The 24,578-nt window shown below is 50.0% G+C and overlaps 9 protein-coding genes across 9 annotated transcripts; 3 read left to right on the top strand and 6 right to left on the bottom strand.

Annotated features, from left to right (window-relative positions):
* Window positions 1-77: 77 nt before the first annotated feature.
* Window positions 78-740, bottom strand: PENARI_c011G00661 (uncharacterized protein; the record flags this gene model as incomplete). The annotated part of the gene is made up of 3 exons (XM_022632480.1): window positions 78-406; window positions 469-528; window positions 581-740. The coding sequence occupies 3 exons, from the start codon at window positions 738-740 to the stop codon at window positions 78-80; spliced, it is 549 nt and encodes a 182-aa protein (XP_022487668.1).
* Window positions 741-3,032: 2,292 nt separating this feature from the next.
* Window positions 3,033-6,067, bottom strand: PENARI_c011G06517 (ankyrin repeat domain-containing protein; the record flags this gene model as incomplete). Its single annotated transcript, XM_022632631.1, has 3 exons — window positions 3,033-3,088; window positions 3,141-4,244; window positions 4,594-6,067. 3 exons carry the CDS (start codon window positions 6,065-6,067, stop codon window positions 3,033-3,035), a joined length of 2,634 nt encoding a protein of 877 aa, XP_022487626.1.
* Window positions 6,068-7,406: 1,339 nt separating this feature from the next.
* On the bottom strand, window positions 7,407-7,775 carry PENARI_c011G02501 (uncharacterized protein; the record flags this gene model as incomplete). Its single annotated transcript, XM_022632527.1, has 1 exon — window positions 7,407-7,775. One exon carries the CDS (start codon window positions 7,773-7,775, stop codon window positions 7,407-7,409), a length of 369 nt encoding a protein of 122 aa, XP_022487560.1.
* A 521-nt stretch (window positions 7,776-8,296) lies between these two features.
* On the top strand, window positions 8,297-9,805 carry PENARI_c011G12018 (FAD-dependent oxidoreductase; the record flags this gene model as incomplete). The annotated part of the gene is made up of 4 exons (XM_022632765.1): window positions 8,297-8,701; window positions 8,762-9,485; window positions 9,540-9,618; window positions 9,670-9,805. 4 exons carry the CDS (start codon window positions 8,297-8,299, stop codon window positions 9,803-9,805), a joined length of 1,344 nt encoding a protein of 447 aa, XP_022487673.1.
* Window positions 9,806-10,373: 568 nt separating this feature from the next.
* Window positions 10,374-11,977, bottom strand: PENARI_c011G08111 (uncharacterized protein; the record flags this gene model as incomplete). Its single annotated transcript, XM_022632670.1, has 3 exons — window positions 10,374-10,533; window positions 10,586-11,857; window positions 11,919-11,977. The coding sequence occupies 3 exons, from the start codon at window positions 11,975-11,977 to the stop codon at window positions 10,374-10,376; spliced, it is 1,491 nt and encodes a 496-aa protein (XP_022487537.1).
* An 835-nt stretch (window positions 11,978-12,812) lies between these two features.
* On the bottom strand, window positions 12,813-14,781 carry PENARI_c011G02615 (acyclic terpene utilization AtuA family protein; the record flags this gene model as incomplete). The annotated part of the gene is made up of 3 exons (XM_022632530.1): window positions 12,813-14,339; window positions 14,388-14,707; window positions 14,751-14,781. The coding sequence occupies 3 exons, from the start codon at window positions 14,779-14,781 to the stop codon at window positions 12,813-12,815; spliced, it is 1,878 nt and encodes a 625-aa protein (XP_022487478.1).
* Window positions 14,782-15,271: 490 nt separating this feature from the next.
* PENARI_c011G08095 (MRX complex nuclease subunit) lies at window positions 15,272-17,644 on the bottom strand (the record flags this gene model as incomplete). The annotated part of the gene is made up of 2 exons (XM_022632669.1): window positions 15,272-17,583; window positions 17,632-17,644. The coding sequence occupies 2 exons, from the start codon at window positions 17,642-17,644 to the stop codon at window positions 15,272-15,274; spliced, it is 2,325 nt and encodes a 774-aa protein (XP_022487508.1).
* A 322-nt stretch (window positions 17,645-17,966) lies between these two features.
* Window positions 17,967-21,998, top strand: PENARI_c011G10794 (F-box and WD domain protein; the record flags this gene model as incomplete). Its single annotated transcript, XM_022632733.1, has 4 exons — window positions 17,967-18,000; window positions 18,084-18,485; window positions 18,538-21,513; window positions 21,820-21,998. 4 exons carry the CDS (start codon window positions 17,967-17,969, stop codon window positions 21,996-21,998), a joined length of 3,591 nt encoding a protein of 1,196 aa, XP_022487477.1.
* Window positions 21,999-22,608: 610 nt separating this feature from the next.
* On the top strand, window positions 22,609-24,288 carry PENARI_c011G03615 (uncharacterized protein; the record flags this gene model as incomplete). Its single annotated transcript, XM_022632555.1, has 3 exons — window positions 22,609-22,617; window positions 22,674-23,168; window positions 23,728-24,288. 3 exons carry the CDS (start codon window positions 22,609-22,611, stop codon window positions 24,286-24,288), a joined length of 1,065 nt encoding a protein of 354 aa, XP_022487511.1.
* Window positions 24,289-24,578: the final 290 nt, after the last annotated feature.

Here is a 24,578-nt window from a genome sequence, read left to right as displayed (position 1 = left end):
TGTTGAACCGAGACACGATCATGCTTAATAAGACCAATGTATTTCTGTCTCCAAGAAGGGATGATCCGATACTTCTCTCAAACAGAAGACTTCACAACCGGAGACACAAACCCAGGCGGGTAAAGAATCGAAGTGTCCCAGTAGAGTTGGTAAATACCGGTGACATTTGTCTCCTTGAGACGGAAGGAATCACTCAGAGCACCACCCTCATCTTGCCACATGAGATACCTGCCGTAAAACAGAAAATTATCCGCTGCTGCATCGCTAGGAGTCTCGATATCATTTCCAGTGAACCCCACAGTTAGTATCTGGTTGGCAGTAGGACGGATGTAGAGGGTCGTGTCATCATCCAGGGTGATATCCGTGTTGGTGGCAGTAGCATACAGCCGGGTATCAGTGAAGGCAACTAATAAGGAGTTAACAGACGTTCTTTCCAAAAAAGGACCAGAAATGAAACGAGAATCCTACAGGTAACGTCAGTAGTCACCGATCCCTCCCACTTAGAAGCGTCGCCAACATACGCGAGTCCTAAGTATTGGGTTAGACATGGGCCAAAATACATTGGGTGAGTGTTGATTACCATCAGAGTAAAAGACATTGACCGCTGAATTAGCAACACCGTAGGCAAGAAGAGTAAAAGAGCCCGTTGGATAGCGCTTTTCCAGCTCTTTGGATATGGAGGGCGCAGCCATAGCATGTGCCGCCCAAGCCAAGGTGGCCGCGAAGAGATGGAACTTCATGGTTAGAATTAGTCCTCATGAAATCTGATTCCCCCATGACAGGCATGACAGCGCTTGGTCGGCCATCTTTATAATTCTGCGTCCCTGCATCAAAAAATAACATCCACGTGCGGTTGGATGGTGATGTGGCCAGGCCCTGCGATGTCGAAAGGCTGAAACTATCCCCCAGCTAATGAGAAGACCACAATGGATCCTTCAAATCCCTCTCGGCTGACGACCGTAGCCAAGGATTGCGGCGAGTTTGTGATATCTCATGCTTTTACAACCAGACTCGATACATGCAATCTATAGTCCTACGAGCGACCCGTCTAAGATTTAGTTCGAGATATGCCCCAATCAAACCTACTTCTGTCTTGAAATTAGTTGTTGAATATAGGTTGCAGAGGAACCATGTTCGGAGTCCGAAGAGAACGATTATAGCGTTGTAGAAGCGACTGGGTCACAGTGCCAATCAAAACCCAGTAGGTCTGTACTGTCTTTTATTGGCCGATTTACTTAGTGAGGTGGCTACTTTCGAGGTAGAATAAGCAGAGAGTGCGTACTCTCCACCACTGCGCTGTAACCCCTCAAATTTAGTTCCACCGTGTGATTTCCGGCAGGAATGTGGCTTAAGTTACCAGGAACATTTCCTTCGCACTGAAAACATTCATAATAAAGGATTATCTAGCCTTGACCGGAACACAGGGGTCTGATATAAACCCCTGAACCACAGCCAACGCCTACCCTCCCACAGGAACTATACTAATGCAACATTACTAGCATTATTTTCTAACGACCAACTAGTGCATCTCTTCAGTGCACTTAAATGCCCTTGTCTGCCCCTAGGAACAAGTAATCTCGTTAACTCCGGGGTGGGGAGGCTAGAGTTGTCCCGGCTTGTCCGAGGAAGAAACGGAAAGAATTATCCCGTTCACGTCAGTTCCATCAGACGTAGTAGAGAAATAGGCATCCTGTCTAGATTTACGCGACACCAACCACGCTTTATGACAGGTATACATAAGACCTCGGGCATTTTTCGAGTTACTATCTCCACACGACATACGTACGCTCAATGCTAATGGCAAAATTGCATCCGAACGAATCGAGGATGGATGGACAACAAGAACGGAAGAAAGCCCGCGCTAAAAGGACAAGGCTCCGTTCTACACACGATGGTATGCAGAAACAAATCTACACGCATGAAGGAGCACGTACGCACAGATCTCTATAGGCAAGACTCTCATAATATGTTGCCATTAATATAACGAAAGATTGATAAGATTAAGAGTCGCCAATAAACTGATATTATGTTTTGGTTCTGTTGCTAATCTTGCAGTCAGAGCTCGGGCAGCTTAAGCGACTTAAGCAACCAATAAACAAACTACGTGTAAGGATTATCTACGAAACTAAAGGGGGACTTATTGAGTTGGAAAAGAAGAAAACGAGTATTAATTGACACGGTGAGCGGGGCGCCAGAAACCGCTCCTATTGCACCGCCCCTCTGCCGTCCCCGACCGCCTGCCTACCTCCGCCGTCCCCCTGCCTACCTGCCGTCTATCTATAAAAGACCGCTCGCCCTCTCCTCCTCTTGTCGACGTACTTTCTCTTCTTTTCCCCCCCTTCTACCCCGCTTTCGGTCTGTGAGTTAAACGGGGACTTTTTGATTAAGGATTAGAGACACGCGGTCTAGAAATTTCTACGTAGGCTAGCAGGCAGTTATTATTACGTTTGACATGTCTATTTATTACTATGCAACTTCAATTTACAAAGAGTAATCTTAATAACTGAAGCGTATCCAAGAAATGGGTCGTTCCGGATCTTGCCTTCCTAATAAACGACGAAGCTATCTCACGAACAGACTAGACCAGCGGCCTCGTTGAGGTTGTAACGAACAAAAAATTCCGCCGGAGCCATAAATTAGTCAATGCACTTGCTGGGACTTGAATTAATTACGATGGATTTGAATGGCATTAAAATTAACGAGCCGAAGAAATGATAGAAGCACGAGATACACGAGACGCTATTCAGTATTTTGAATGAATCCTCAATCTGAAATAATAAGGGTCCTGTTATTTTCCAGTCGAGTCTTTCTAGAAGACTCGGAGACGATATCCGACTGGAGTTGATATTTTCGCCTGTACCAAGATTTCATCCTCAAAATATTGGTCTCCATCGGTTGTTTTGTGAAGACAGTAAGTAAAGTAGTCATCTCAACCATTTTCCCCTTTAGCGGCGCACCAAAGACCAAAGCACCCTTCCAGTGACCTAAAAGAATATTGTCTTGCTCTTTGTCAAAAGGCCGAGCTGATTGAACTACTTGCAAAAAGTCAGGGCATCTCCAACAGTCACCTTGACAATCCTGTCGGCACCTTTGAAATGGAGACCCGGAAAGTTGCCAGAAGTGAGCGCGCGATAGCTGACGGAAGTTTGATTTAATGTTAACGCCATGCGTCATAGACAGGCTCTCGATACTCTGCATAGATGCAGCCATGAAGTTGTATCCGATTGGCAAATTGTTGCATGGCGAGGAGAGGTCTGGCACTCTTCTACCAACAATTGCCTCGCCCAGGTCAGAACAGAACAAGCAGCTAATTCCATCCAGCAGAGATGACCAGGCTAGACCTTCTTTTTTGATTCGTTTTTTCTTCAACTCAGACCGGGGAGACCCCATTAAGACATCCATCAACTCATATCCGTAGATTTCAGAACGGGCTGGCTTGTGCAATGATGCCTTGGATAGATTCGCCGAAAGCCCCATGACAATCTCACGAATAGTAAGCGAGTCATCCCCCGAGCGTTCCAGGACAAAGCTACCTTTATCGCTGAGTGTCATGAACGACGCAGAAGGACCCGATATGGTAGCCTTCGGTGCATGATTAACGCGATGCTCGTTCTTAATACCCTCCGAATAAACTAGGAGCATATGGTGTAGTACACAGATTAGAGGAACTAGCCATGCCCTTTCTGTACTGACATCATAGAGTACGGTATGTTCCATGACACCATTTCTCAAGCATCTGAGATAATTCTGGGAGGGGTCGAATTGGACAGTGTTAAGGACTCGGTCGAAGGAAAATCCAATTTGTCCACCCATCTGCAGCGGAGCAGCAGACTGTGCCAGAACTTGAAGATTGGCCCCTTTCCAGTGCCATGTGGTTGCTTTCACCTTCGCATTGGACCAAGTAACGCTGGGAGCGAGCCGATCCGTACCTAGAAGGATATTTGCCTCGGAACACCAGCCTACTAGCGCCCTCTTTGACTGCAAGTAGTCAAGACTGTTGGCTTTCAGCCAGTTTCTCTTTGTTGCTTTGATGTCGGAGACTTTGAATTGTGAATCCTGACGGGAGGTTTCAAGATGCCATAATATCATTCCATCTTTTGTTTCTTTGATAGGGACAAGAGCAGTTGAGTAACCCATAAGAATGAGACCAGATTCAACGAAAACAGGATATTCGACTGCCGAAAGCTGGAGCATACGAAGAAAATCAAGCTCTAATCCACGGCTTGTGGTTTGGCGTCCAAGCCCTGGGGCCGGGGAAATGACAGCTTTGCTGAAAAGACCATGCCAGCAACAATTGTCTCTGGAGAACTTTGAAAGAGGCCGTATAGGTCTCAAGTCGTAATGAGTTTCTGGAAGGCCGAACCTCATGGTTTCCATTGTCGAGCTTGAAAGGCCTATAAGTCCGGGGGTTGGCCTTCTGACAGTAAGGCAAATCCATTTGAAAATCTCGAGCAGGTTTGGAGTGGAAGTGCTACTCTCTATAGAGATAGATCCCCGATACCCATACGCAAGCACTTGAATCATCATGGTACTATCAACTAGTGGGACCTTTGTATCAGAAAACGAAATAAAGAAGCGTTGAAGCGTACTAACAGTAGAGATTGAGAGGGGTTTCCAGGGCTCTGATGATCCCCCGCAACAAGTCAAGACCGGTTGTATCAAATGAGCGAGATAGGTAATCTTGGAGAGTTGCAAACTCCACGGTGTCTTTTTTCCTTATCAAGACTCCCATGTTGAATAACCATTCAGTACCATCGCGATCAGCTGCCAATGACGGAAGTTCGCAATAGAATTTTAGCCTCAAAGTTTCCGGAGAGTAAGTGTATTCAGATGCCATGCCTTTGAGAACATTGCAAAAAGCCGAGTCATTTGACGCTGCTCTCTGTATCAAGCTTGCTACCAGAGGTGAGATTTTAGCCCCTGCTTCAAATAGAAGTTTGATGGCTGTAGCATTTCTGCTGTATACTGCCACCGACATTGCATCATTGAAGCTACCAAACGAGAGTGGTAAATTAACATCCGCCCCTGCTTCAAGTAATATCTTGACCGACTCTGAAGTACGTGGACTCTCAGAAGCTGCGGCAAGAGCACTGCCGAATTTCCCGTGGACGACCTGTAGATTGACATCTGCCCCTCTGTCGAGAAGAGCATTTACGTTCTCTGGATATTGACTAAAACTCGCAGCAACAAGAGCGCTGCCATATAACCCGTGAGCGACCTGTAGATTGACATCTGCCCCTCTGTCGAGAAGGACTTTCACATTATCTGGAAATTGACCAACGCTCGCAGCAACGAGAGCGCTGCCATATTGCCCGTGTGCAAACTGCATGTCGATCTCTGCTCCCTTATCGATCAAGATGTTGAGAGTAACAGTATCACCGCATTGCGATGCTTCCACAAGGGGACTGCGGAGTTGTTCAAGACCTTGAGAGAATTTCCATGCATTTGTATAATAGTTCCTTGGGACCGGTAGGCCTCTCGAAGCCGGTATCTCGGGGTATCCTGAGAGACTCTCGTGAGAGGAGGAGCTGGCGAGCTGTCTGTTTGACCCCCCAAAAGGCCAGTCGCGGAAAGACTTGCTTGACGGTAGTGTGGCGCGAGAAACCAACGAGCGTAGCTCTAAGCTGTCAAAACTTCGGTGGTCATCCGATATCCTAGATGGTTCGCTCGTGACGATGATTCGAGGAGGCAAGTCTTCTTCTGCGTCTCTCTGTTTGCCTTTCGTTTTCGATCCCTGTTCATAATTGTCGTCTTCGTGGCCGGTAGAAATTTTGTTCTCCCCCTGATCTTCTTTCTCTGGCTTCAATATATAATCTCGTTTGCTCCTCGGTATAGTCAGAAAAGTACGTCCACCGGCTTCATAGTAGGCAGAACTCTCTTCAGCTGGTTGTTTTCCCTTTGTTAGCGAATTTTTAGGTACTGGGGCACTGGTAGAGCTCTCGGCAGGGACTTCGGGGAAGTGACGTTTTTCCTTCTTCTCCGGTCTGAGTGCTTCGGGGCCTGGCGGCCATATTTTCGTTTTGAGCTTTTTCGTGATGCCTTCATGTGCTCTGGATGAGGCCGCCATCAGGATTTGAGCAGGTGTCTATAGAAAGAGAAGGAACATACTTTGTCTTTGCATTAAAACTCGAGTAAAAGGGGGGAGAACGCTTGAGCCGCATCAGGGCGGGGCTGCGGCTGTGTTAACGCTTGATCGACGCTCAGGCCCAGCCAGAGAACTTTGAGAAACATGTCTGAACTACCGCGAAGAGGTTATGCTTCTGCTTGAGATTAACTTATTATAAGCGCTAGTATCCATTTGAATCGTTTGTCTAACTACCCCTTGACTACCAGTCATATGGACCTCAAGAACATTTTTGATGCTGCTGGTATGGATGTGGTCAAGTCTGAGATGCAGACTGGATTCCCGAAGCAATCCAACTTCTTGGTTAGAATGCGTGCGTTGCAATGGGGAAAAATGGAATATTGTTATAAGTACCCCTCGTCTCTCCTGGGTGAATCAGTCCAAGACACTCCTACGATTTCGACACGGAAAGCCTATGAACACCGCATTGATGCAACGTTGAATGTCTCGATCGTGAGTTAATAAAAGTCGCAAGGGTGGCATCTCTTTATTGCGACTGATGGAGAATTCATGGCCGCTTTAACTCTGTTGAAGGAGTTGTTTAGTGATGAAGAATCCCAGGCGATTGGAACCGCCGACTATGGAAATTAGAGTGAAGTTATGCTTATATACCCTTAATATATAAGTGGATGTACAGACAAAGAGCAATATAAAATGATGTAACTTATGATCTAGATCTCCAGGCTGGGGTTGCTATTGCCAAGACTCGACCGGTTAGGAAGTTGACCGCGAGCTGAACAAGGATACAACGGAGTTTACCGGTTATTGGTCGGGGATAGACCTCACTATCTGCCTAACGCATCACCTGGCTTCACTCATTCATAGCTTAAAACAAATAATATAAAATCCACTGGTCACCCGTTAGAAACCTAGCCCTAGAGCCGGAGGAGTTACTAGAGAGCGAGGGAGGACTATCGGTCGAGGGTTATAGTGGTCGATATTTATAGAAACTTAGAGAAGCAGAACGGTCAATAGGGAAGCCAAAAATAGCTCCCCTCCGCCAGGAGGGTGACTGAGGGTGAAGGAGGATAGGGCCGAATACACATCGGTCGATCAATAGGCCTAGGCACCAGGCACGGCCAACCCTAAGTACAGGCAGTAAACGGGGTTGTCCGTGGGCTTTGGCGCACGTGACGCCGTGGAGCTTCTTAAAACGGCGTCAAAAGCGGCCGTTTCTGGGCTCCCCTTCACCGTGTCATCCTTAATTGGAGTATTCATTCAATGGAATCTATGTTAGTCTGACATTTGAAAGAAACTCCACTTCAAACACTAAAAAGGAAAATTAGCTCCAGTTGTTAACTATCTCTGCGCGGGTGAGAATACGCGCGAGGTCAAAGGCAACCTTATGGTCTTCTGTCGCGGTGCATCTAAGAGTACTAATCAGTAAGGGCAGGACTGGCATAATAAAAGTGCAGAGATTTCGGAGATCAGTGGAGTCCACAGTCTTGGACAAATCAATAGTAGCCATGATTCCACTCATCTCGCGGCGAGTCACTTCTAGCTGCTCAATGACCCTCAGGCGATGGTCCGGGTAACGGCCAGAGTCCGGAAAATCATGATGCTCTGGGTTATGGCGACGACCTGGGTAGTGTCTTAGGTTGTTAACTTGACTTCGTAGAGCATGCACGAAGTATTCATATTGTGTATACATGGTGGAATCTGATTCGGATATTGTGAACTAGATTAGGTTGGAATTTTAACAGATGTTATTGAGTGATTAGCTAAAAGGTGATGGGAGTGAAGCAATTTATACAGTTGCAGTCAACTGATGGCCAGGGATTATACTGTTAAAAGACAACAATAGGCTTTGTCCGGTTCTTTGTGAGGTTCTTAGGTTGGATATTGGCCTTACTATAGTGGGTGGCTTGGTGACAAAGATAAGACAAACGCACAGATCAGGTAGATAAAGAACGGTTTGTGCTCATTGTTCAAGACCACGAAGTATACAGAACAACAAAGTATAGAGAAGATGATAAGCGGTCCGACAGTAAGCGTGCGCGGCCCGCTGTCGGTTCCGCCCAGTGCGCCATCCGACCCGATGTATAGATAAGTGACGATGAACACATAAGAACGTCTCGAGTGCATCTTCATCTCTCTCACTTCATCTTCTATCCAATATTCTTACATCAATCTTTCTTCTTCCATTTCTCCATTTCAGACAAACAACACACTATGTCAGGCTGGCGCAGTCTCAACGTCGGCGTAGTCGGTGGTGGCATCGGCGGCATGTGTGTCGCAGTTGCGCTCCGCCGGGCCGGACACAATGTAACCATTTACGAGAAGTCGGATTTTGCAGGCGAGGTCGGTGCCTCAGTCTCATGCGCAGCCAACGGAACCCGTTGGCTACACGAGTGGAACATCGATGTTGCCAAGGGTGACCCTGTCGTCTTGAAGAAGCTTATCAATCGTGACTGGAAGACCGGTGAGCCAGTCAGTGTCTACGATCTTGACGACTATGAGAAACGCTGGGGATACGTCTACAATATGTTCCACCGACAATACATGCATGCTATGCTGAAGGATGCGGCGCTGGGTGAAGGCGAGGGTACGCCAGCGACACTCAAAGTGAACCACCGCGTAAGTTGACAATACATCTGATTGAAATTTGATATGTACTTATCTGTCTTGAATATACAGTGTCGGAATATCGATCTGGAGAACGGCAAGATCATTTTCGAGCATGGAGAAGAAGTACAACACGATCTAATCATCGGCGCTGACGGAATCGGATCCGCTGTTCGTGGTATCCTTGGGATTACACCTGAAAAGCGTCCATCCGATCAAAGCTGTCTTCATACAAATGTTACCACCGAAGAAGCAGTCCGACTCGGACTAGTCGACTACTCGAAGGACAGCGCATTGGAATACTGGGGCGGCCAAGAAGGAAAATGGGACAAGATCGTGCTATCTCCCTGCAACGGCGGCAAGCTCCTGTCATACTACTGTTTCTTCCCTCGCGAGCAAGGCGACTACTCAACACAGGCATGGGGTGCCGAGGACCGCCCCGTCGAGGAACTTCTTAACCCATATCCGGCATTGGACCGTCAAGTCTTTGAGCACTTGAAGATAGGAACAGAGATCAAGCCCTGGCGCCTCTGGGTCCATGATCCCTACCCTTACATTCAGCGAGGAAACGTCTGTCTCCTCGGCGATGCTGGTCACCCCATGATGCCGCATCAGAGCCAGGGAGCTTGCATGGCTATTGAGGATGCCGCGGCACTTGGAATCCTCTTCAACAAGCGCTACTTCAACGGAGATATTTCTCAGGCCTTGGCTGTTTATGAGGCAGTACGTTTGCCCCGCGCCACACGTGTGCAGGCCGCAGCAGCAAAGGCAGCATACAATATTAACGAGAGAATCGGTGAGTGACTATCTTCGATTGCAGGGTGTGGTGCAGTGTGCTGACGATCTATAGGATTCTCCGTCAATAAGGATATCCCCACATACAAAGTCGAGGACGCAAAGAAGGTCCTCACAATCGAAGAGATGAACGCGTAAGTCCAGCATACCCATACTGACCCGAGCTCCAAAACTAATGAATCCAGTTACGACATGTACCGAGACATCGAAGAGAAGCTCGCAGCCAAGCGAGGGACAGCATATGCCGACAAGTTCATCAACGGGCTCCCAGTCGGTCTAGAGCTACCAAACGGAGTTACCATCGGGGAATCCAAGCTATGATTGGAGATGTAAATTAGACCCAGAACCATGTAGATACTCTGTACATACCGTTGCATGAAACCACCAATACCCATGTGTATAACTCTGTTTCTGGTAATATTGGCATATGAAGCCCTGTATGATGTGCATGCCCCACGTTAATATTTCTAGAATAAAACAATGTCCAGCCTATTGAGTTGTTCAACACCAAGTCTCTCGGGGTGAGATACCCCGAGCGGCATACATTAACCCGGCGAAACGCGCGGGATGTTTCGCAATGAAGTCCGACCCTACATGAACAGTAATGGACAATTAGGGTTGATTGGATTCGGTGAGATTCAACAGTGAGAATGATATTATACTCTATTGAGGTTCTACTTTCACGGATACATGTACAGTGTACCTCGGTAGATAAGAGGGGTAGGTACTGCACATTAGGTTCCCACCAGTAACGTTATACTACAGGATACTACAGCAGAGTAAAATAGGTAGGATCCAAGCCCTTCAATTTGTATTTTATACAAAACGAACATTTCCAATCATGTATCATCATTTGCGTCGGTTTTTATTTGATTACTTTTTATGTTTTTTAACCGAAGAGGGCGTCACCCAGACGGTAGTGAACCGTCTTGACCTGGGTGTAGTTGTCCAGGGCGTAGGAACCGAGCTCGCGGCCAAGACCGGACTCCTTGAAGCCACCGAAGGGAGCCTGGTAGGAGATCAGGTTGTAGCTGTTGATCCAGACGGTACTGCACGAATATTAGTATTAATTGTTTGTACCAGTGTTGAGTTGTAACTTACCCAGCCTTGAGAGCGTTGGAAACGCGGATGGCAGTGTTGACGTTCTTGGTGTGGACGGCAGCAGCGAGACCGTAGTTGGTGCTGTTACCAATGCGGATGGCATCGGCCTCATCCTTGAACTTGGTGACGGCAATGACGGGACCGAAGATCTCCTCCTGGGCGATCTTCATGTCGGGGGTAACGTCAGTGAAGATGGTGGGCTGGATGAAGTAGCCCTCGCTACCGTGGCGTTCACCACCGATGGCGACGGTGGCACCCTCGTCCTTGCCGTGCTTAATGTACTCCATAATACGGTCGAACTGGAGCTGGGAGACCTGGGGACCCTGGAAGGTGTCGCCCTCGAAGGGGTTGCCGAGCTTGTTCTGGGCAGCACGCTCCTTGAAGCGAGCGATGAACTTGTCGTGGATACCCTCCTGGACCAGCAGGCGAGAACCGGCACAGCAGCACTGACCGTGGTTGAAGAAGATACCGAAGTTGGCCCACGAGATAGCGTTGTCAATGTCGGCGTCATCGAAGACGATGTTGGGGGACTTGCCACCGAGCTCAAGGGTAACCTTCTTCAGGTTAGACTTAGCGGCGGCCTGCAGGATCATACGGCCAACAAGGGTAGAGCCAGTGAAGGCGACCTTGTCGATGTCCATGTGGCTAGAGATGGCGGCACCGGCGACACGGCCGAAACCGGAGATAACGTTGATGACACCGGGAGGGAAGCCAGCCTCGACAATCAGCTTCGAGGCATAGAGACCAGACAGAGGAGTCTGCTCGGCGGTCTTGATGATAACGGTGTTACCGGCAGCAATGGCGGGACCAATCTTCCAGGCCCACATAAGGATGGGGAAGTTCCAGGGGATGATCTGACCGCAGACACCGACGGGCTCGTGGCGAGTGTAGGAGAGGGTCTCGGGGTTGGTGTCAATGGTCTGACCAGTGATCTTGTCAGCCCAGCCACCGTAGTAGCGCAGACAGCCAGCAGCGTTGGCAATATCGATCTTGGCCATCGTGACGGCCTTGCCGTTATCCAGAGCTTCAATGGAGGCGAGGGTCTCCATATCACGCTCGAAGAGGTCGGCAAGCTTGGTGAGCATGCGGCCACGGTCCGAGGGGGTCACCTGCTTCCAGGGACCCTCGAAGGCGGCACGGGCAGCCTTGACGGCGATGTCCACATCCTTCTCGGTAGCCTCGTGAACAGAGGTGATGGGTTTCTCGTTGGTGGGGTTGAGAGTTTCAAAGGTCTTGCCCTCGACACCCTTGATGAACTCGTTGTTAATGAACCTGGCAAGGTGTTAGTGTAGCTCTGGGAAGGTGGGGGGTGGGGGGTGGGGGTATAGCTTACAAGCCGAGGGGCTGTTCGTATGTCACATTGGGAGTCTTGATAGTAGTGGAAAGCGACATGATGATTATGATGATGGGGGAAAGGGGTATCACTGAAGAGAAGAGAGGGGGAAGCAGAGAGTTTTATAATGGCAAAAGTGGCAGGAACTGGATGACTTGCGGGGTTGACGCCACTTGGAGCTGTCGTATTGTCGTATTGTCGTATTCCGGGTGTATCATAAATTACCTCGGTGTGATTACATAGCGAACTGCCGGTTCCTTTCTATTCTTTCTTTCCTTTTCTACCTTTTCTTCTGATATCGATGTCTTTCTGATACACTCAACGAGTCTCCAGCCTTGGCAATGTGGCCCAATGTGGCCGGCCCTCGGTCCAAGGCCGAGGCTATCCGCGTCAGGCCCCGAGGGGGGTTAGCTCCCCCGGGTCTATTTCTAAACCAGGAGTAAACGTCAAGTCTAATTGGTGTCCCTGGAACAGTCAGCAGAATGAAGCTGCGTTACTATTACCTCTCCGGGTTAAGCTTGACGCCGTTTCGGGTCAAAGGGTGAAAGGAGGGGCTGTGGACCAAGTGTGATCATCGTGATGTTAATGCGGGCCAATATCGCCCCGGTGACTTAGTGGAGTTGGTTTTGTATTGTACACCGTGATTCTTTAATAATGAATTGTTGTTTGGTTTGTTTATTGAAATCTTCTGCAGGTTCGTCGGGAGCTACGGAGTACCGAGATGGGAGTATAGCAGTCCGGGCACCTGTCCCCTATACATGTAACTGACTCCTGTGTTCATGTACCGTATACCCTTCTCCTTCTCAATGAGTCTGTCCAAACATAAGTATTGCCTATTACTCAAATGTTGACTCGAACTATAAGTTATAAGTGTACACATCGTGGAACCCCGCACTACAGCTTTCCGCGAGTTAAAAACCGCACCGGCAGATCGACGTGGCGTGCTCGAAGGTATTCCGCCACATTCTTGCCTAAAAAGTCGACCGTGGTGGTCACGCCGACGCCTCGGTCCAGCAGGTTGCGGAACAAGAAATGCACGGCGTGCAGACTGGGCAACTCAAAGCGTTCAATGGTCAGGTCAGGCTGTTGGCGGCCCGTATCTCCTAGGAGCTCCTGCGCTGTGTCAACGGACAGCAACGCCCTCAACCATTGATACTCATCGCGGTGCCGCACCCAGAAGCCGCAGTTGGCATCAGCACCCTTGTCTCCCGAGCGGGCATGCACAATCCAGCCAAGGGGGCCGCGAGTCGTCGGCCCAAAGTCGCGGGCAAGGTCGACAGGGCCGTCAGTATCCGTGACTGGCTGTGATGGCTGGCGCGCTGGGTAGGTCTTGGTGTTGGGTGGAGGTGGAATGTCCAATGTTTGCCTGGATGCTGTCGGCTTCCAAGGCATGTGAACACGATGCTGGACCGCGGACTGCGGCATCAAGCTGACATAGTACTCGAAGACCGCACGGGGGAATCCCTGTCGCATGTCTAAGTGGAAGGTAGCGCCAGGATAGCCTTGCATGATGTTATCCGCAATCGGCTTAAGGAACCGACTGGGCACAATGTCCTCTGCGCGTCGTGCCTGCACGACAATGCGCAGGGGGACTGTGGCGCGGTTCTGGTCGTGCGGATCGGACAGGGCAGAGCCTAACAAGTCAAAGTTGAGAGAAGTGTACCGATCGGAAAAGGGCGCCAGTTGTTGACGGATCTGCACCTCCAGCATGCGTGCTTTGGCTTCGATATCCAGGCCAGTCAAGAACCACCATGCTTCAGCCTGGAACCCACCTCGTGCGGTGATACCGACCTTGGTGGTAGGCGGGGGAGGTCCAGACCGAACTCCAAGGACGGCGACCCTGTTGACGCCGCACTGCTCGAAATGAATGCCATCGAGAACCGCAGTGACATCGGAGTTGTAGTACCAGGGTCCTTGGATTTCATAGAGCAGCTGTGAAGTACAAGTGTCAACAGTGACCGCGCCACCGGTCGAATGTGCCTGCTTGGTGATCACAACGTCGCCTTCGGCAGATATCTCGGCGATGGGATATCCGATATTGGTCCAAGCATCTCCACCCGCTTGTTCTAGTGCTTTGAAGCCTGTAAAGTTGCCACCACAGACATAGTTGCTACATTCGATAAGATGACCCGCCACAAAGGCATTGGCTAACTTGTCAAGGTCCTCGCGCTGCCAGCCATGGTACCAATAGGCAGCTCCGATGACAGGTGAAGCATCAGAGACCCGCCCACAGAGCACGATGTCGGCACCATCTGCAAATGCGGCTGCAATCCCCAGGCCACCGAGGTAGCATTGGGCATAGATGGGCTCAAATGACCAATCTGCCAATCGCTCACCCGTGTAGACATTGCGAAATTCAGACCCAGAGGCCAGCCCTTTCTGGACGGTAGCCAAGACTTCATCTCCAGAGACCCATGCGACCTATATACAATTAGCGATTGTCCATCCCCATGGAGAGACCTGACCGACCTTCAAATCCAGATTCTTTGCCTGTACCATGCGCACCATTACCTCGTAGAGACCCTTTGTATCTGTCACTCCCGCATTGACTGCAAGCTTGATACCGTGTTTAGCCAAATCCTCCATGGCAGGCTCAACAGCCTCCAGGAACGAAAGATCATAAGCAGGCGCTGCAGCCCGCGAGCTCTGGTCCACGCGCCGACCCGCAGCGGTGGCCATATTGTACTCGCTCATGAAATCAGCAATGATCACATCGATAGGGTCAGTCGGGTGGTGACGCGCGAAATCAGCAATTGCTTTGCGCCGGTCCGATATGGAGCCCGAGGCACCTGGACGATTAGTTGAAGTACATCGAGGATAGCGGAGACGAACCTGCAATACGAATGGATCGACCCTTGGTCATTTTGTCTTGCAACTTGTTGAACAAGTAGAGATTGCAATTCGGATCAAAAAAAAAGGAAAAAAGGATGGCAGTCACACCGCATGCGGCCGAGGTGACCTTGGTCCTCGGCTTGGAATGCGGGGAACTATAATGAAGTACTCGGAGGAAACGAGAAAGAATATTTTCTGTAGGAATGAATAAGTAGGAATTAATAAGTAAATCAATAGGGAAAAAGGTACTGCGGATTATCATGTTACAAGCAAGTTCTGTTCGCCGCAACGGCATCAAAGTAAATCTCATGAATGCCACCCAAGTACTCAACAGTTTCTCCTCTAGCCTCAGTGATTGAGAAATTGATTTGTCTTTTCAGTGTAGATAACATATGAAAAATAAGTGAGCAAGTGATTTTTCAAGTAATTACTCCTATTAAATACAATTGGAAAGGTAATGGAAGAAACGCTACCTATGCTGCAGTGGGCTCCGGTAACTCCATACATGCAAAGCAAAAAGATCACTTTCGTCGTCGAGAGTTGGTACTCGGCATTTCTTCAAAGGCATCGTCGTCATCATCATCGTCATCATCAATACCATCGCTAAGAACACTCATGTTACGCGTTGAGCGGCTTGGTCTTGATGACTGAGGCACACTGGCCTGAGAACCGGAGAAGTTCAACGTACTCTGGGCCGTTTTAGCTCGCGCAGGAGCCCGACGAGAAGTACTTGCACCAACCGTCGCTGAAGACGGAGCTGGCGAAGCAGCAGCTCGTCCACGGCGCTGGGTCGTTGTCATTGGGGCAGCCTTCCGTGACTTGGTAGTAGTAGACTTGGGCTGCTTGACGAACAGCGCCTGCGAGTCATCATCGTCATCGGAAATAACATTGGCAGCGTCATCATCGTCATCATCATCAAGCATGATCACATCTGACTCCTCGTCCGAAACGACCTGCTTCTTGCGACCCTTCGTAGATGCGGGAGTTGCTTTGGGCTTCGTGGTACGCGCACTGGCTGCGGCACCCCGACCACGACCCCTGCCACGGCCACGAGCAGGCGCGGCTGCTGCACGACCACGAGCTGGGGCTGTGCCGTCTTCTCCGGCTTCTTCCTCGGCCGGGTCGCCGCCCTCGTTGTCAGAATGAATCAGTGCGCCAGGCTGATCCTCCCATACACCATCAAACTCGGTATCCCAGCCGTCCGGCTTGGGCTTGAACCGCTTCTTGCCTCGAGTTCGCTTTTTCACGCCCTTGGAGAACATGTTCTCCATTTGACTGCGGTATTTCTCCATGGCGGTGACCAATGAGCTTTGTTCCTGCTCCTGATCATCCGTGCCATCATCGTCGCGATCCAAGGAGAGCAAGTGTTTGACCTGACTCTCAAGGGACTCATTGACGAACATTTCCATTGCATGCTTGTCGTCCTTGTCGATGAACTGAGCAACAGCATCCCCGAAGGAATTCTGCGGCAGAATACTCAATGACTGCGAAGAAAGGAACTCGCGCACGAGCTGCTCGACTTTCACAGTATCAAGTGCTGCCAGATGAGAGACAGCAGCTTCATCAATCGAGGCATCACCCTTGCGCGAAGTGGATGCTGTCTTCTTCTTCCGGTAAAATTGCACCACGTCGTTTACGTTGGCTACCTTGCCCACAAACCGATTTGAAAATCGTTGTGGATTTTCACAATCATAGGTCCCTCCTTCCGGCGTGGATGTCTCGACACGTAGGCGGATGAGAGGAAGAGGAGCCTGGGGTGCATCTTCGCCATCGTCGTCCTCGTCGCGTTCGCCTTGCGCCTCAAGCCATTCAGCATTGGCTTCTTCAATCAACTCTTCCACAATGGACATAAGGAACCGTGTGACTTCCGTCCGATTGTTTTCTTTGCGAGCAAGCTTCTGTGCCTCCTTTTCCTCAGACATCACAATCTCGCGCATCACAAATGGCCGCACGGTCTTCAGCCGAATAGGCTCATTCTTAAACTCTCGGCCTGTAACGCTTAGAATCGAGACCTGTTTTGTCACGGCCTCGCCAGGCACTAAAGATGTAGCAACAGACGATCCAGGCTGCATGACATGGAACTTAGTCTCAGGATTGAGCTTAGGATCAATTAGGCATTCATGCTCGTGTCCCCAGACAACCAGGTCGAGGAACCCAGGGAGAAAATTTTCGGGTAAGTAGCTGGTCTCCGTATGCGCATGATGATTTTGGTGGACGGACATCAGATTGAACCAATCGTCCTTCTGGACAGATGGTTGAAAGAACTTGACCTTGCCATCACGGAAGGTGCGAAACAGTCGCTCATCGCGAACATTGCTCATCCCGTAAAGTGCCAGCTTCGTCCGACCCTTCTGCAACAGCACGGGCTTGATCTGGATGTTGTCCGACTCTGGAGTGCGGCCATAGTAATTGAGAAGCCCAGATACTTGCAGTAGATCCAATGCAGCCAGGTGACCCTCTCCAGAGGGATCGTCATGATTGCCGTGGATGGAGAAAATCGGAATTGCCACATTCATATCCAAGTCTTCATAGTTGACATGGTTGAAAGCTCCCTGGAAGTTCTCACTCGCATCGCTGAGCATTTCCAGCTCACATGGCTTATCCCCGAAACAGTTCATACGGATTGACCGCATCACCTGGTACATGGATTTGCGCGACGGCTTGTTCTCATGGAACAGATCTCCTGCCAAGAGCACCATATCGACATCCCGTTCCTTAGCCAAGCACATAATCTCATGGAAGCTCTTCCAGCTGTCATCTCCACGGATGGGATCTCGCTCGTTGTAACCAACATGATTATCAGTGGAGATGAGGATGCGGATAGTTTCCGCCTCTATGATATGTCAGTTGGGTGTCCAGCATTCCATCCATGATGGCTTACCATTTACGGGCATATTCGGAGACAGACTTCGCGTCTCATACAATACTGACTGCACGGGATATTGAAGACGAGACACAGACTACTCTGTACGGAAGGGGAAGATTCGTCAACACGTTCGACTTCACGTCACACTTGGCGATGCTTCGCGTCGTCACGTGCCAGACGCGTGAAAGTAGCGGCCAACCGACAATAAGACGAGGAATGCAAGAGAGACAAGATACGACTGAGAGAGGGAAGGAAAATAACAGAGAAGAAGCGAAGAGAAGTGAAGTGGCCTTGGAATGGGAAGGGAAGCAGCAGAGCCGCATCCGCATGGGCATATGTGAATGTGCGGGATGGCCACTGCTCATCGCCTTCGGCCTCTGCCTGGTTCATTCTCTTCTCTTCATCAACGCCCGCACGCTTCGTACAACCTCCTCTTACCCTGCATTCTATTTCCTCGACTGATCCAGACTCTACTGGCTCAGTCGCTACCACTCGATTCTTTCCTCAAGACCTTTTTATGCAACCAGAGCCAACTGCCGTATCTCAAAGTGCGACCCCCGTTGACTCATCCCAAGTCGATCCCAGTTCCACCCAGCATGGACATGACCTCGATGACGCTCAAGTCTCTGACCTTCTCGAGCGAGAGGAGGCCAGAGACTCTGCAGACGTCCCGGGCATGCCGGTTCAAGGTGAACAGCATGCGTCCGTAAATGTCGACGGTCGCCCTGCCCCGCCCCAAGTCGATCGAGTGAGTCAGTATGAGAATGCTGGAACTCCCGGGACTCCCCCTATGCAACAGGATGGCCTTCCATTCCGGGTAGTGGCTTCCACCGGACAGTCGCAAGGTTCTCTTGAGACGTTTCCCAATGGTAGGTTCTTTTCCACTCCGCAGCGCAGTTACCTTCTGACCTTCATCGGCAGAGGTCCTCACCCACATCCTCTCCCACCTCCCTCCACAGTCCTTGTCGGCTATCACCTTGGTGTCTCGTCGATTCCATGCGCTGGTCACAACACCCCACGCCTGGAGGATCGCCTTTTCGCGTTTCTTCCCGGGGCCGCAGGCCGTTGAGGATGATCGGCATGCCACGATCAATGATGCAGACTTGCTGGCGGACCGGCGGTACTTCACAAGGTTGACTGCGCTGGCGTCTTGGCGCAGCGAATACATTCTTCGTACCCGTTTGATGCGATCTTTGTCTCGAGGCAAACCTGCGCAGTTCGAGCCGCCCAAGAGGAACGGTACTGTACGCACTGCGAGTGCTCGCCAGGGGAGCGCGATAGCCACATACACTTCGAATCTGCTATTCCCCGTTAGCCACATCCACGGGTCTTTCAGTTCGGAAAAGGACCCTCACTTCATTCATGCCGCTGCGGAGCAAGGTATTGCATCTGCAAGTGATCCGTCGACCGTTAAAGTCGGCACCTGGGGTGTTTCTGATCATCAGATGTTCCGTCACTTTGCGGACCTATTCCCCGGAGAAGCACAATATGGTCTCGGAGCTGGTGACATGGTTGGTCTGCCCAATGTGATGGATGTCAGCCAGCCATATGGCATGGTCTACGGCGAAGCCTGTCCGCAAGGGCGCAGCTACTTCATTTCAACTACGGAGCAGCGTGGTCGGTTCCTGGTACCTTCCGAATTGGGTTCTCATCCAAAACTCGGAATACCCGCCGTGAACATGATTACTCATGCTGTTTGCTCAGTATGGATTGCCAAATCCTCTAACATTCTCAAGATGACAGAGGGGCTCATTGGAATGATGTCTGGTTCGTCCTCTGGAGTGCTGACAGCGTATTCTTTGGGTCCCCATCCGACTTACGAAAAGCGATATGAACGAGGTCAACCAACTGCTAAGTGGGTTCTAAGTCCTGGTGTGCCTATCATTGCAATTGCCGTTGATGAACAGTGTTCGACCAAGCGCCATTCAGAAAGACGCATTTGGGCTGTTGCTTTAAATGCTTTGGGAGAAGTGTTCCATCTTACTGAACTTCCTCGGCAGCCGGATATCCCTTTTACCGCCAAACTCGATGCTGAGCAACTTGATGAGCTAGCTTGGAAGACTGGCAGAAGTGTGCGCTGGGAATTGGTCGAGGCAAGCAGACGTGTGGCACGCCCAGACCCGTTCAACCGTGAACTAGTCGATGGCAGCTACAGCCCGCGGTCATCATCGGATTCCATGGCCCTCAATGAACATCAGATTGCGGCAGAAACAAAAGAGATTGAAAAGTTTCTTTCGTTCAAACCAAAACACTTCCGCAAGGTCTGTGAAAGCTGGAATATGCAACGCGACCTTCAGGTGGACTTTGCTGGTGGTGACGGTTGTGGGGTGGGCGAGTCGGTTATTGTCATTGTCCGCGGTTCGGGTGAAGACGAACAGGCATCGATCAAGCGATTCACGCGCTCTACTTCAATTCACGATTCGGCCTCACCCACGCCGGAGTCCCGTCCTCTCGCCACCCCGCCGCCGTCACTGTTTGGTGGCCCAACGACCATCTCGACTCCGCCCGTGAGCAGTGTCCCCTCTTCTCGATCTTCCAGCCGGGTGGCCCGATCAGCTACTACAAACTATGAATGGCGCCTGTCAGAGTTTGTCTTCGGTGATCGCAAATCTGTGGGAATCAGTACCACTGCATTGGATACTTCCACCTTCGCGACTATCACGGCGGAAGAGGATCCTCTCCTGGCAATGTCTGGGAGCTCTCACTCGTCTGCGACCTCCTCGCCGATGTTGCCTCACATGGAGCAGCCGCGCTCCAGTCTTGATGTTCCCGGGCAACGCGCTCGATATCTCGCAGTTGGAACCAACAATGGAATGGTCTTTGTCTGGAACATTCGGGCACCAGCAGCGCCGTCTACTGAGGTCATCAATTCCATTTCTCCTCTGCGCATTATCCAAACGGATTCGCCTCAAGTTTCTTGCCTGGCCGTGACGTCTTTGTATTTGGTACACGGCGGCAATGATGGTCTTGTGCAGGCTTGGGATCCTCTCGCGTCTTCCACAAGGCCAATTCGTACTATCAATTCTCGCTTCTCATCCCGCGCCCGTCGTCGTCTAGTGCAAGCTGAGGCCTCTGTCCTAGGTGTTGGCAACAATTTCTACGCCACGGGGGCCATTTGCCTTGATACAGACCCCACTGTGTTGCGTGGAATGGTCTCACTTGGCACGCATTTGCGATACTGGTCATACAGTTCTTCTGCGGCTGATCAGTACAAAACCAGCAAGCGTCGCCTGCGTCGCTTAATGCGTGGCAACAACAGCACTCCTGAAGGTCAACGTTTTAACAACAGTGGTCGGGGCGCAATCCAGGACTATATCGAAGATGAACGTGTGGAAATGGAACGACAGAAGATCGCGGATGAGAAAGAGCGAGCCCACCTAAGTCAACGTTTCGGAGTTGATCTGTTAGGCCCCGATGTTGATGAGGAGCAGCTCTTGATGTATGCCCAACTTTTGAGTCAAGAGGCTTACTCGGGCGACGCCACAAAGAACGAGGAAAATGCAGCAGTTTCTAGCTCGGTCACAAGTGCCTCCTTCCCCGATACTGTTGGTCCCAGTTCCTTTGGCCTCGGCGACATCTCATCCTCTTCATCCCCCTATCAAGATCCCGTGGATGACAATGATGACGATGAGCTGGCCGAGGCAATACGCCTCAGCTTGCTCGAGGAACAGGGTGTTCCTCCGCCCTTCGATCTGACGCCCTCTATTCCCATCAAGTACGCGAAAGGAGTGCAACCATCGCCTGGGGCCCAAGAGGCCGAGGGAAGTAGACAGCAGGAAATGTATGACCTGGAATTTGCCATTCAGCTAAGCTTGGCCGAAGGCAAAAGTCGTGGAGAGGAACAGGAGCGGGAAGAGTTCCCATCCCTCGCACCACCTATGTCGACCTCGCCATCAGGTAAGGGCAAAGGGAAAGCGAGAGTCATTTGGGATTAAGTTAAAGAAATTGTGTCATTTTTGGATTTGTTTGATTTATTGTTTAATTGACAGTGCTCCCTTCCGCGCTTTAATGTCTAGAATATTCTATTGCATTTGCATCAATTTTGTTAAACATTCGAGTATTCTGCATGTTATAGTTACAGGGATCTTCGCATCACCCACTCCCAGATTCCTCCAGGGAACCCAAATCTCACCCTAGTCCCTACATCCCACTTTACCTCGGTCTAAAATCCTTTGATTCCGGTGACATCACACGGAATGCCAGACTCCCGTGATCCCTCGCCAGAGGACGAGCTCTTCCGTGCTGGTCTCCAAGTCCGCCGCGAAGTCCTAGGCGATGACTACGGGAACAAAGCCATCCAGGAGCCAAATGGCTTCACGCAATCTCCCCAAGAGGTTGTAACCAAACTCGCATGGGCATGGTCTGGACAAGGCCCGGCTTGAGTCGATCCATGCTTAACATTGCTCTATTAGGCGCGCTTAATCGGCCCGATGAACTTGCTCTCCGTCTTCGAGGGGCAATCAGAAATGGAGTCACCAAAGCCGAGATCCAGCAGCTTATGCTTCATACATCGATGTATGCTAGTATGCCTACGGCAGTATCGTCGTTCAAAATTGCCGAACGGATTTTAAAAAGATATGGATGACGAGCCAAAGAGGAAATCTAAGATTTGAATGGGTATGATGGGCTTGTTTAAAGCGTATACATACATGTAACCATGGCAGTGTATTGGGGATGTTCTAGATGTTATCTTGCGGAATGTGACTGACCACTCAATGAACCAGACTGAAAAAATTGCAATCCAAGACTGGCAGCTTGGACACAGACACAACTTGTGACTAGAGCAATAGGGAGTACAATAAGATATCCGATTTAATAGGCTCCATATTCCCTTTACCCGAGGTCTGACGACGACGATCTTGCGTGATAGATTGAACCCCATGGGGGAATATCTGGAATAGACCTTGTAACCTCTAACCATGCATAGCATTGAAATCCCCTCGGTTGACATCTGGGATTGTCTCTTCGAGAGGAAGGAAAAGCCTTTCCCACATGGTCATGGTATGTACATATCTCGGTATTTGTTAGGCAACCTAGGGAATGCTGATCCGGGGCAGTTATCTTCAAATCCCTTTCCTTCGGATATTCGCTCTGACGCTCTGAGTTTTAGTGCCAATTTACAGCGCAAACTTGGATGGAAGAAGGGCGAGGTTCTCCCGGTATTTTCGCCGAATCCTATTGATATACCCGCCGTATACTGGGGCTCTCATTGGGCTGGTGGTGTTGTCTCACGTGCCAACCCGATATATACTGCAGAGAAGCTGCAGTACCAGCTCGCTGATAGTGGAACAAAGGTACTGGTTGTTCACTCAGCACTAATAAAGATTGCAACAGCAGCTGTACAAAACGTTGGAATTCTAAAATCGAACGTATGGGTTGTTGACGCCCAACCCGTGGAATCAGGACTGCAGCAGCAACCTCGATCTATTCTTGAGACTAAGGCAGCTGGGAGTATAAGTCCAATGATCGATTCTGTCACAGATACAGCATTCCTGATCTACTCCTCGGGAACAACAGGACCACTCAAGGGTGCAATGGCCACTCATACCGACGTAGTCGCGGACTTACACTGCAAAGACAGGTTCATGGACCATATATGGACTGGAAAAATGACCCCGTTCTTGCAGTGCCGCCAACCTACCATATCTATGGTGTGTCCGTCCTTGCGACAAGGTTGTCTTTTTTGGAAACTAACCAGCCTATAATGCTATACAGGTCTTGCATGCGTCATTCACAACCCCGTCTTCAGAAGTATACCATCGCGGCTTTCGTGCGCGTTGTGTATAATGATTCCATTACGAAGGTTTACGTTGCTCTCCCAGTTGGCCTACATCTGGCCAAAGATCCGGCAATGACACAAGCTTGTCTGTCATCCTTGCGAGTGGTGACATCAGATGGAGCACCGCTTCCCCAGATTTGATTCGTGCGGTATATGATCGACTGAAGATCCCAGTTCGCCAAGCATTTGGATTGACAGAATTGACCTCGGTGAGCCACGTCCAGGTAATACCTTAACAACAAAAGCAACGCAGTTCTAGCAAATCTGTTCAAACAGACATGGGACAAATCGAACCACGCAATGGGGATCCACTGGGCTAACCCCTACCCAAGGTCGAGGTAAAATTCATGAACCAACAAGGAGACGAGCTCCAAGGTGAAGGCGAGCTCTGTCTTCGAGGACCGAAAATCTTCCTAGGATATCGCAATAACGCCGAAGCCACCAAGGAATCAATTACGCTAGATAGATGGTTCATGACTGGTGTTATGGGATATCAAGACGAGGAAGGCAATCTCTACCTTGCGGATCGGCTGAGGGATCTAATAAAATCCAAGGGTTTCCAGACTCCTCTAGCGGAGATGGAAAGTGTCTTGCATGGACATCCTCTGGTTCATGATGTCGCCGTTCTCTGTCAGAAGATTGCATCTGAGGTGCCGGTTGCCTATGTCGTTCTCAATGAAGGGACGGAAGGAAAGCAACAGGTTACAGAGGAGCTGGTTGGGTATGTTGCTACAAAAATGGCTCCTCATAAGAGACTTCGTGGAGGTACAACCTGGATTGATGAAATGCCCAAGGGCTCTTCTCAAGCGTGTTCTGAGACCCCGGGCCGAAGGCGTGGACCGAAAGAAAGCAGCTGGTGCTCTGTTTACGAAGATCGTTCGTCCAAGCCATGATTGAGCATAAGAAGTCATAACGGAATAAACGCGCAATAGAATACATAATGCTATGCTGCCATGCTATGCTAGGAATTCCTTCCAATCTATGCGGGCGGGCTAAAAAAGGGAACAAAGAACAATAGGCACGAATTGTTCCAAAGGGTAGAGGAATCATGTGCAAAGACCAAGTGAATCACAAGAAACCGCAGATGCGAGTGAACAATGGTCAAGAAAGAAGTAAATCCTCGAAGCTTATATCAGCCTCTTGGTCATCTCAGAAGCCAAAAGAGAAAGAAGGAAATTTATGC

The sequence above is a fragment of the Penicillium arizonense genome (assembly GCF_001773325.1).
Source record: "Penicillium arizonense strain CBS 141311 chromosome Unknown PENARI_contig011, whole genome shotgun sequence".
NCBI classification, from domain to species: Eukaryota; Fungi; Ascomycota; class Eurotiomycetes; order Eurotiales; family Aspergillaceae; genus Penicillium; species Penicillium arizonense.
Note: the sequence above shows the minus strand (reverse complement) of the source record. Positions and strands in the feature narration are given on the sequence as shown.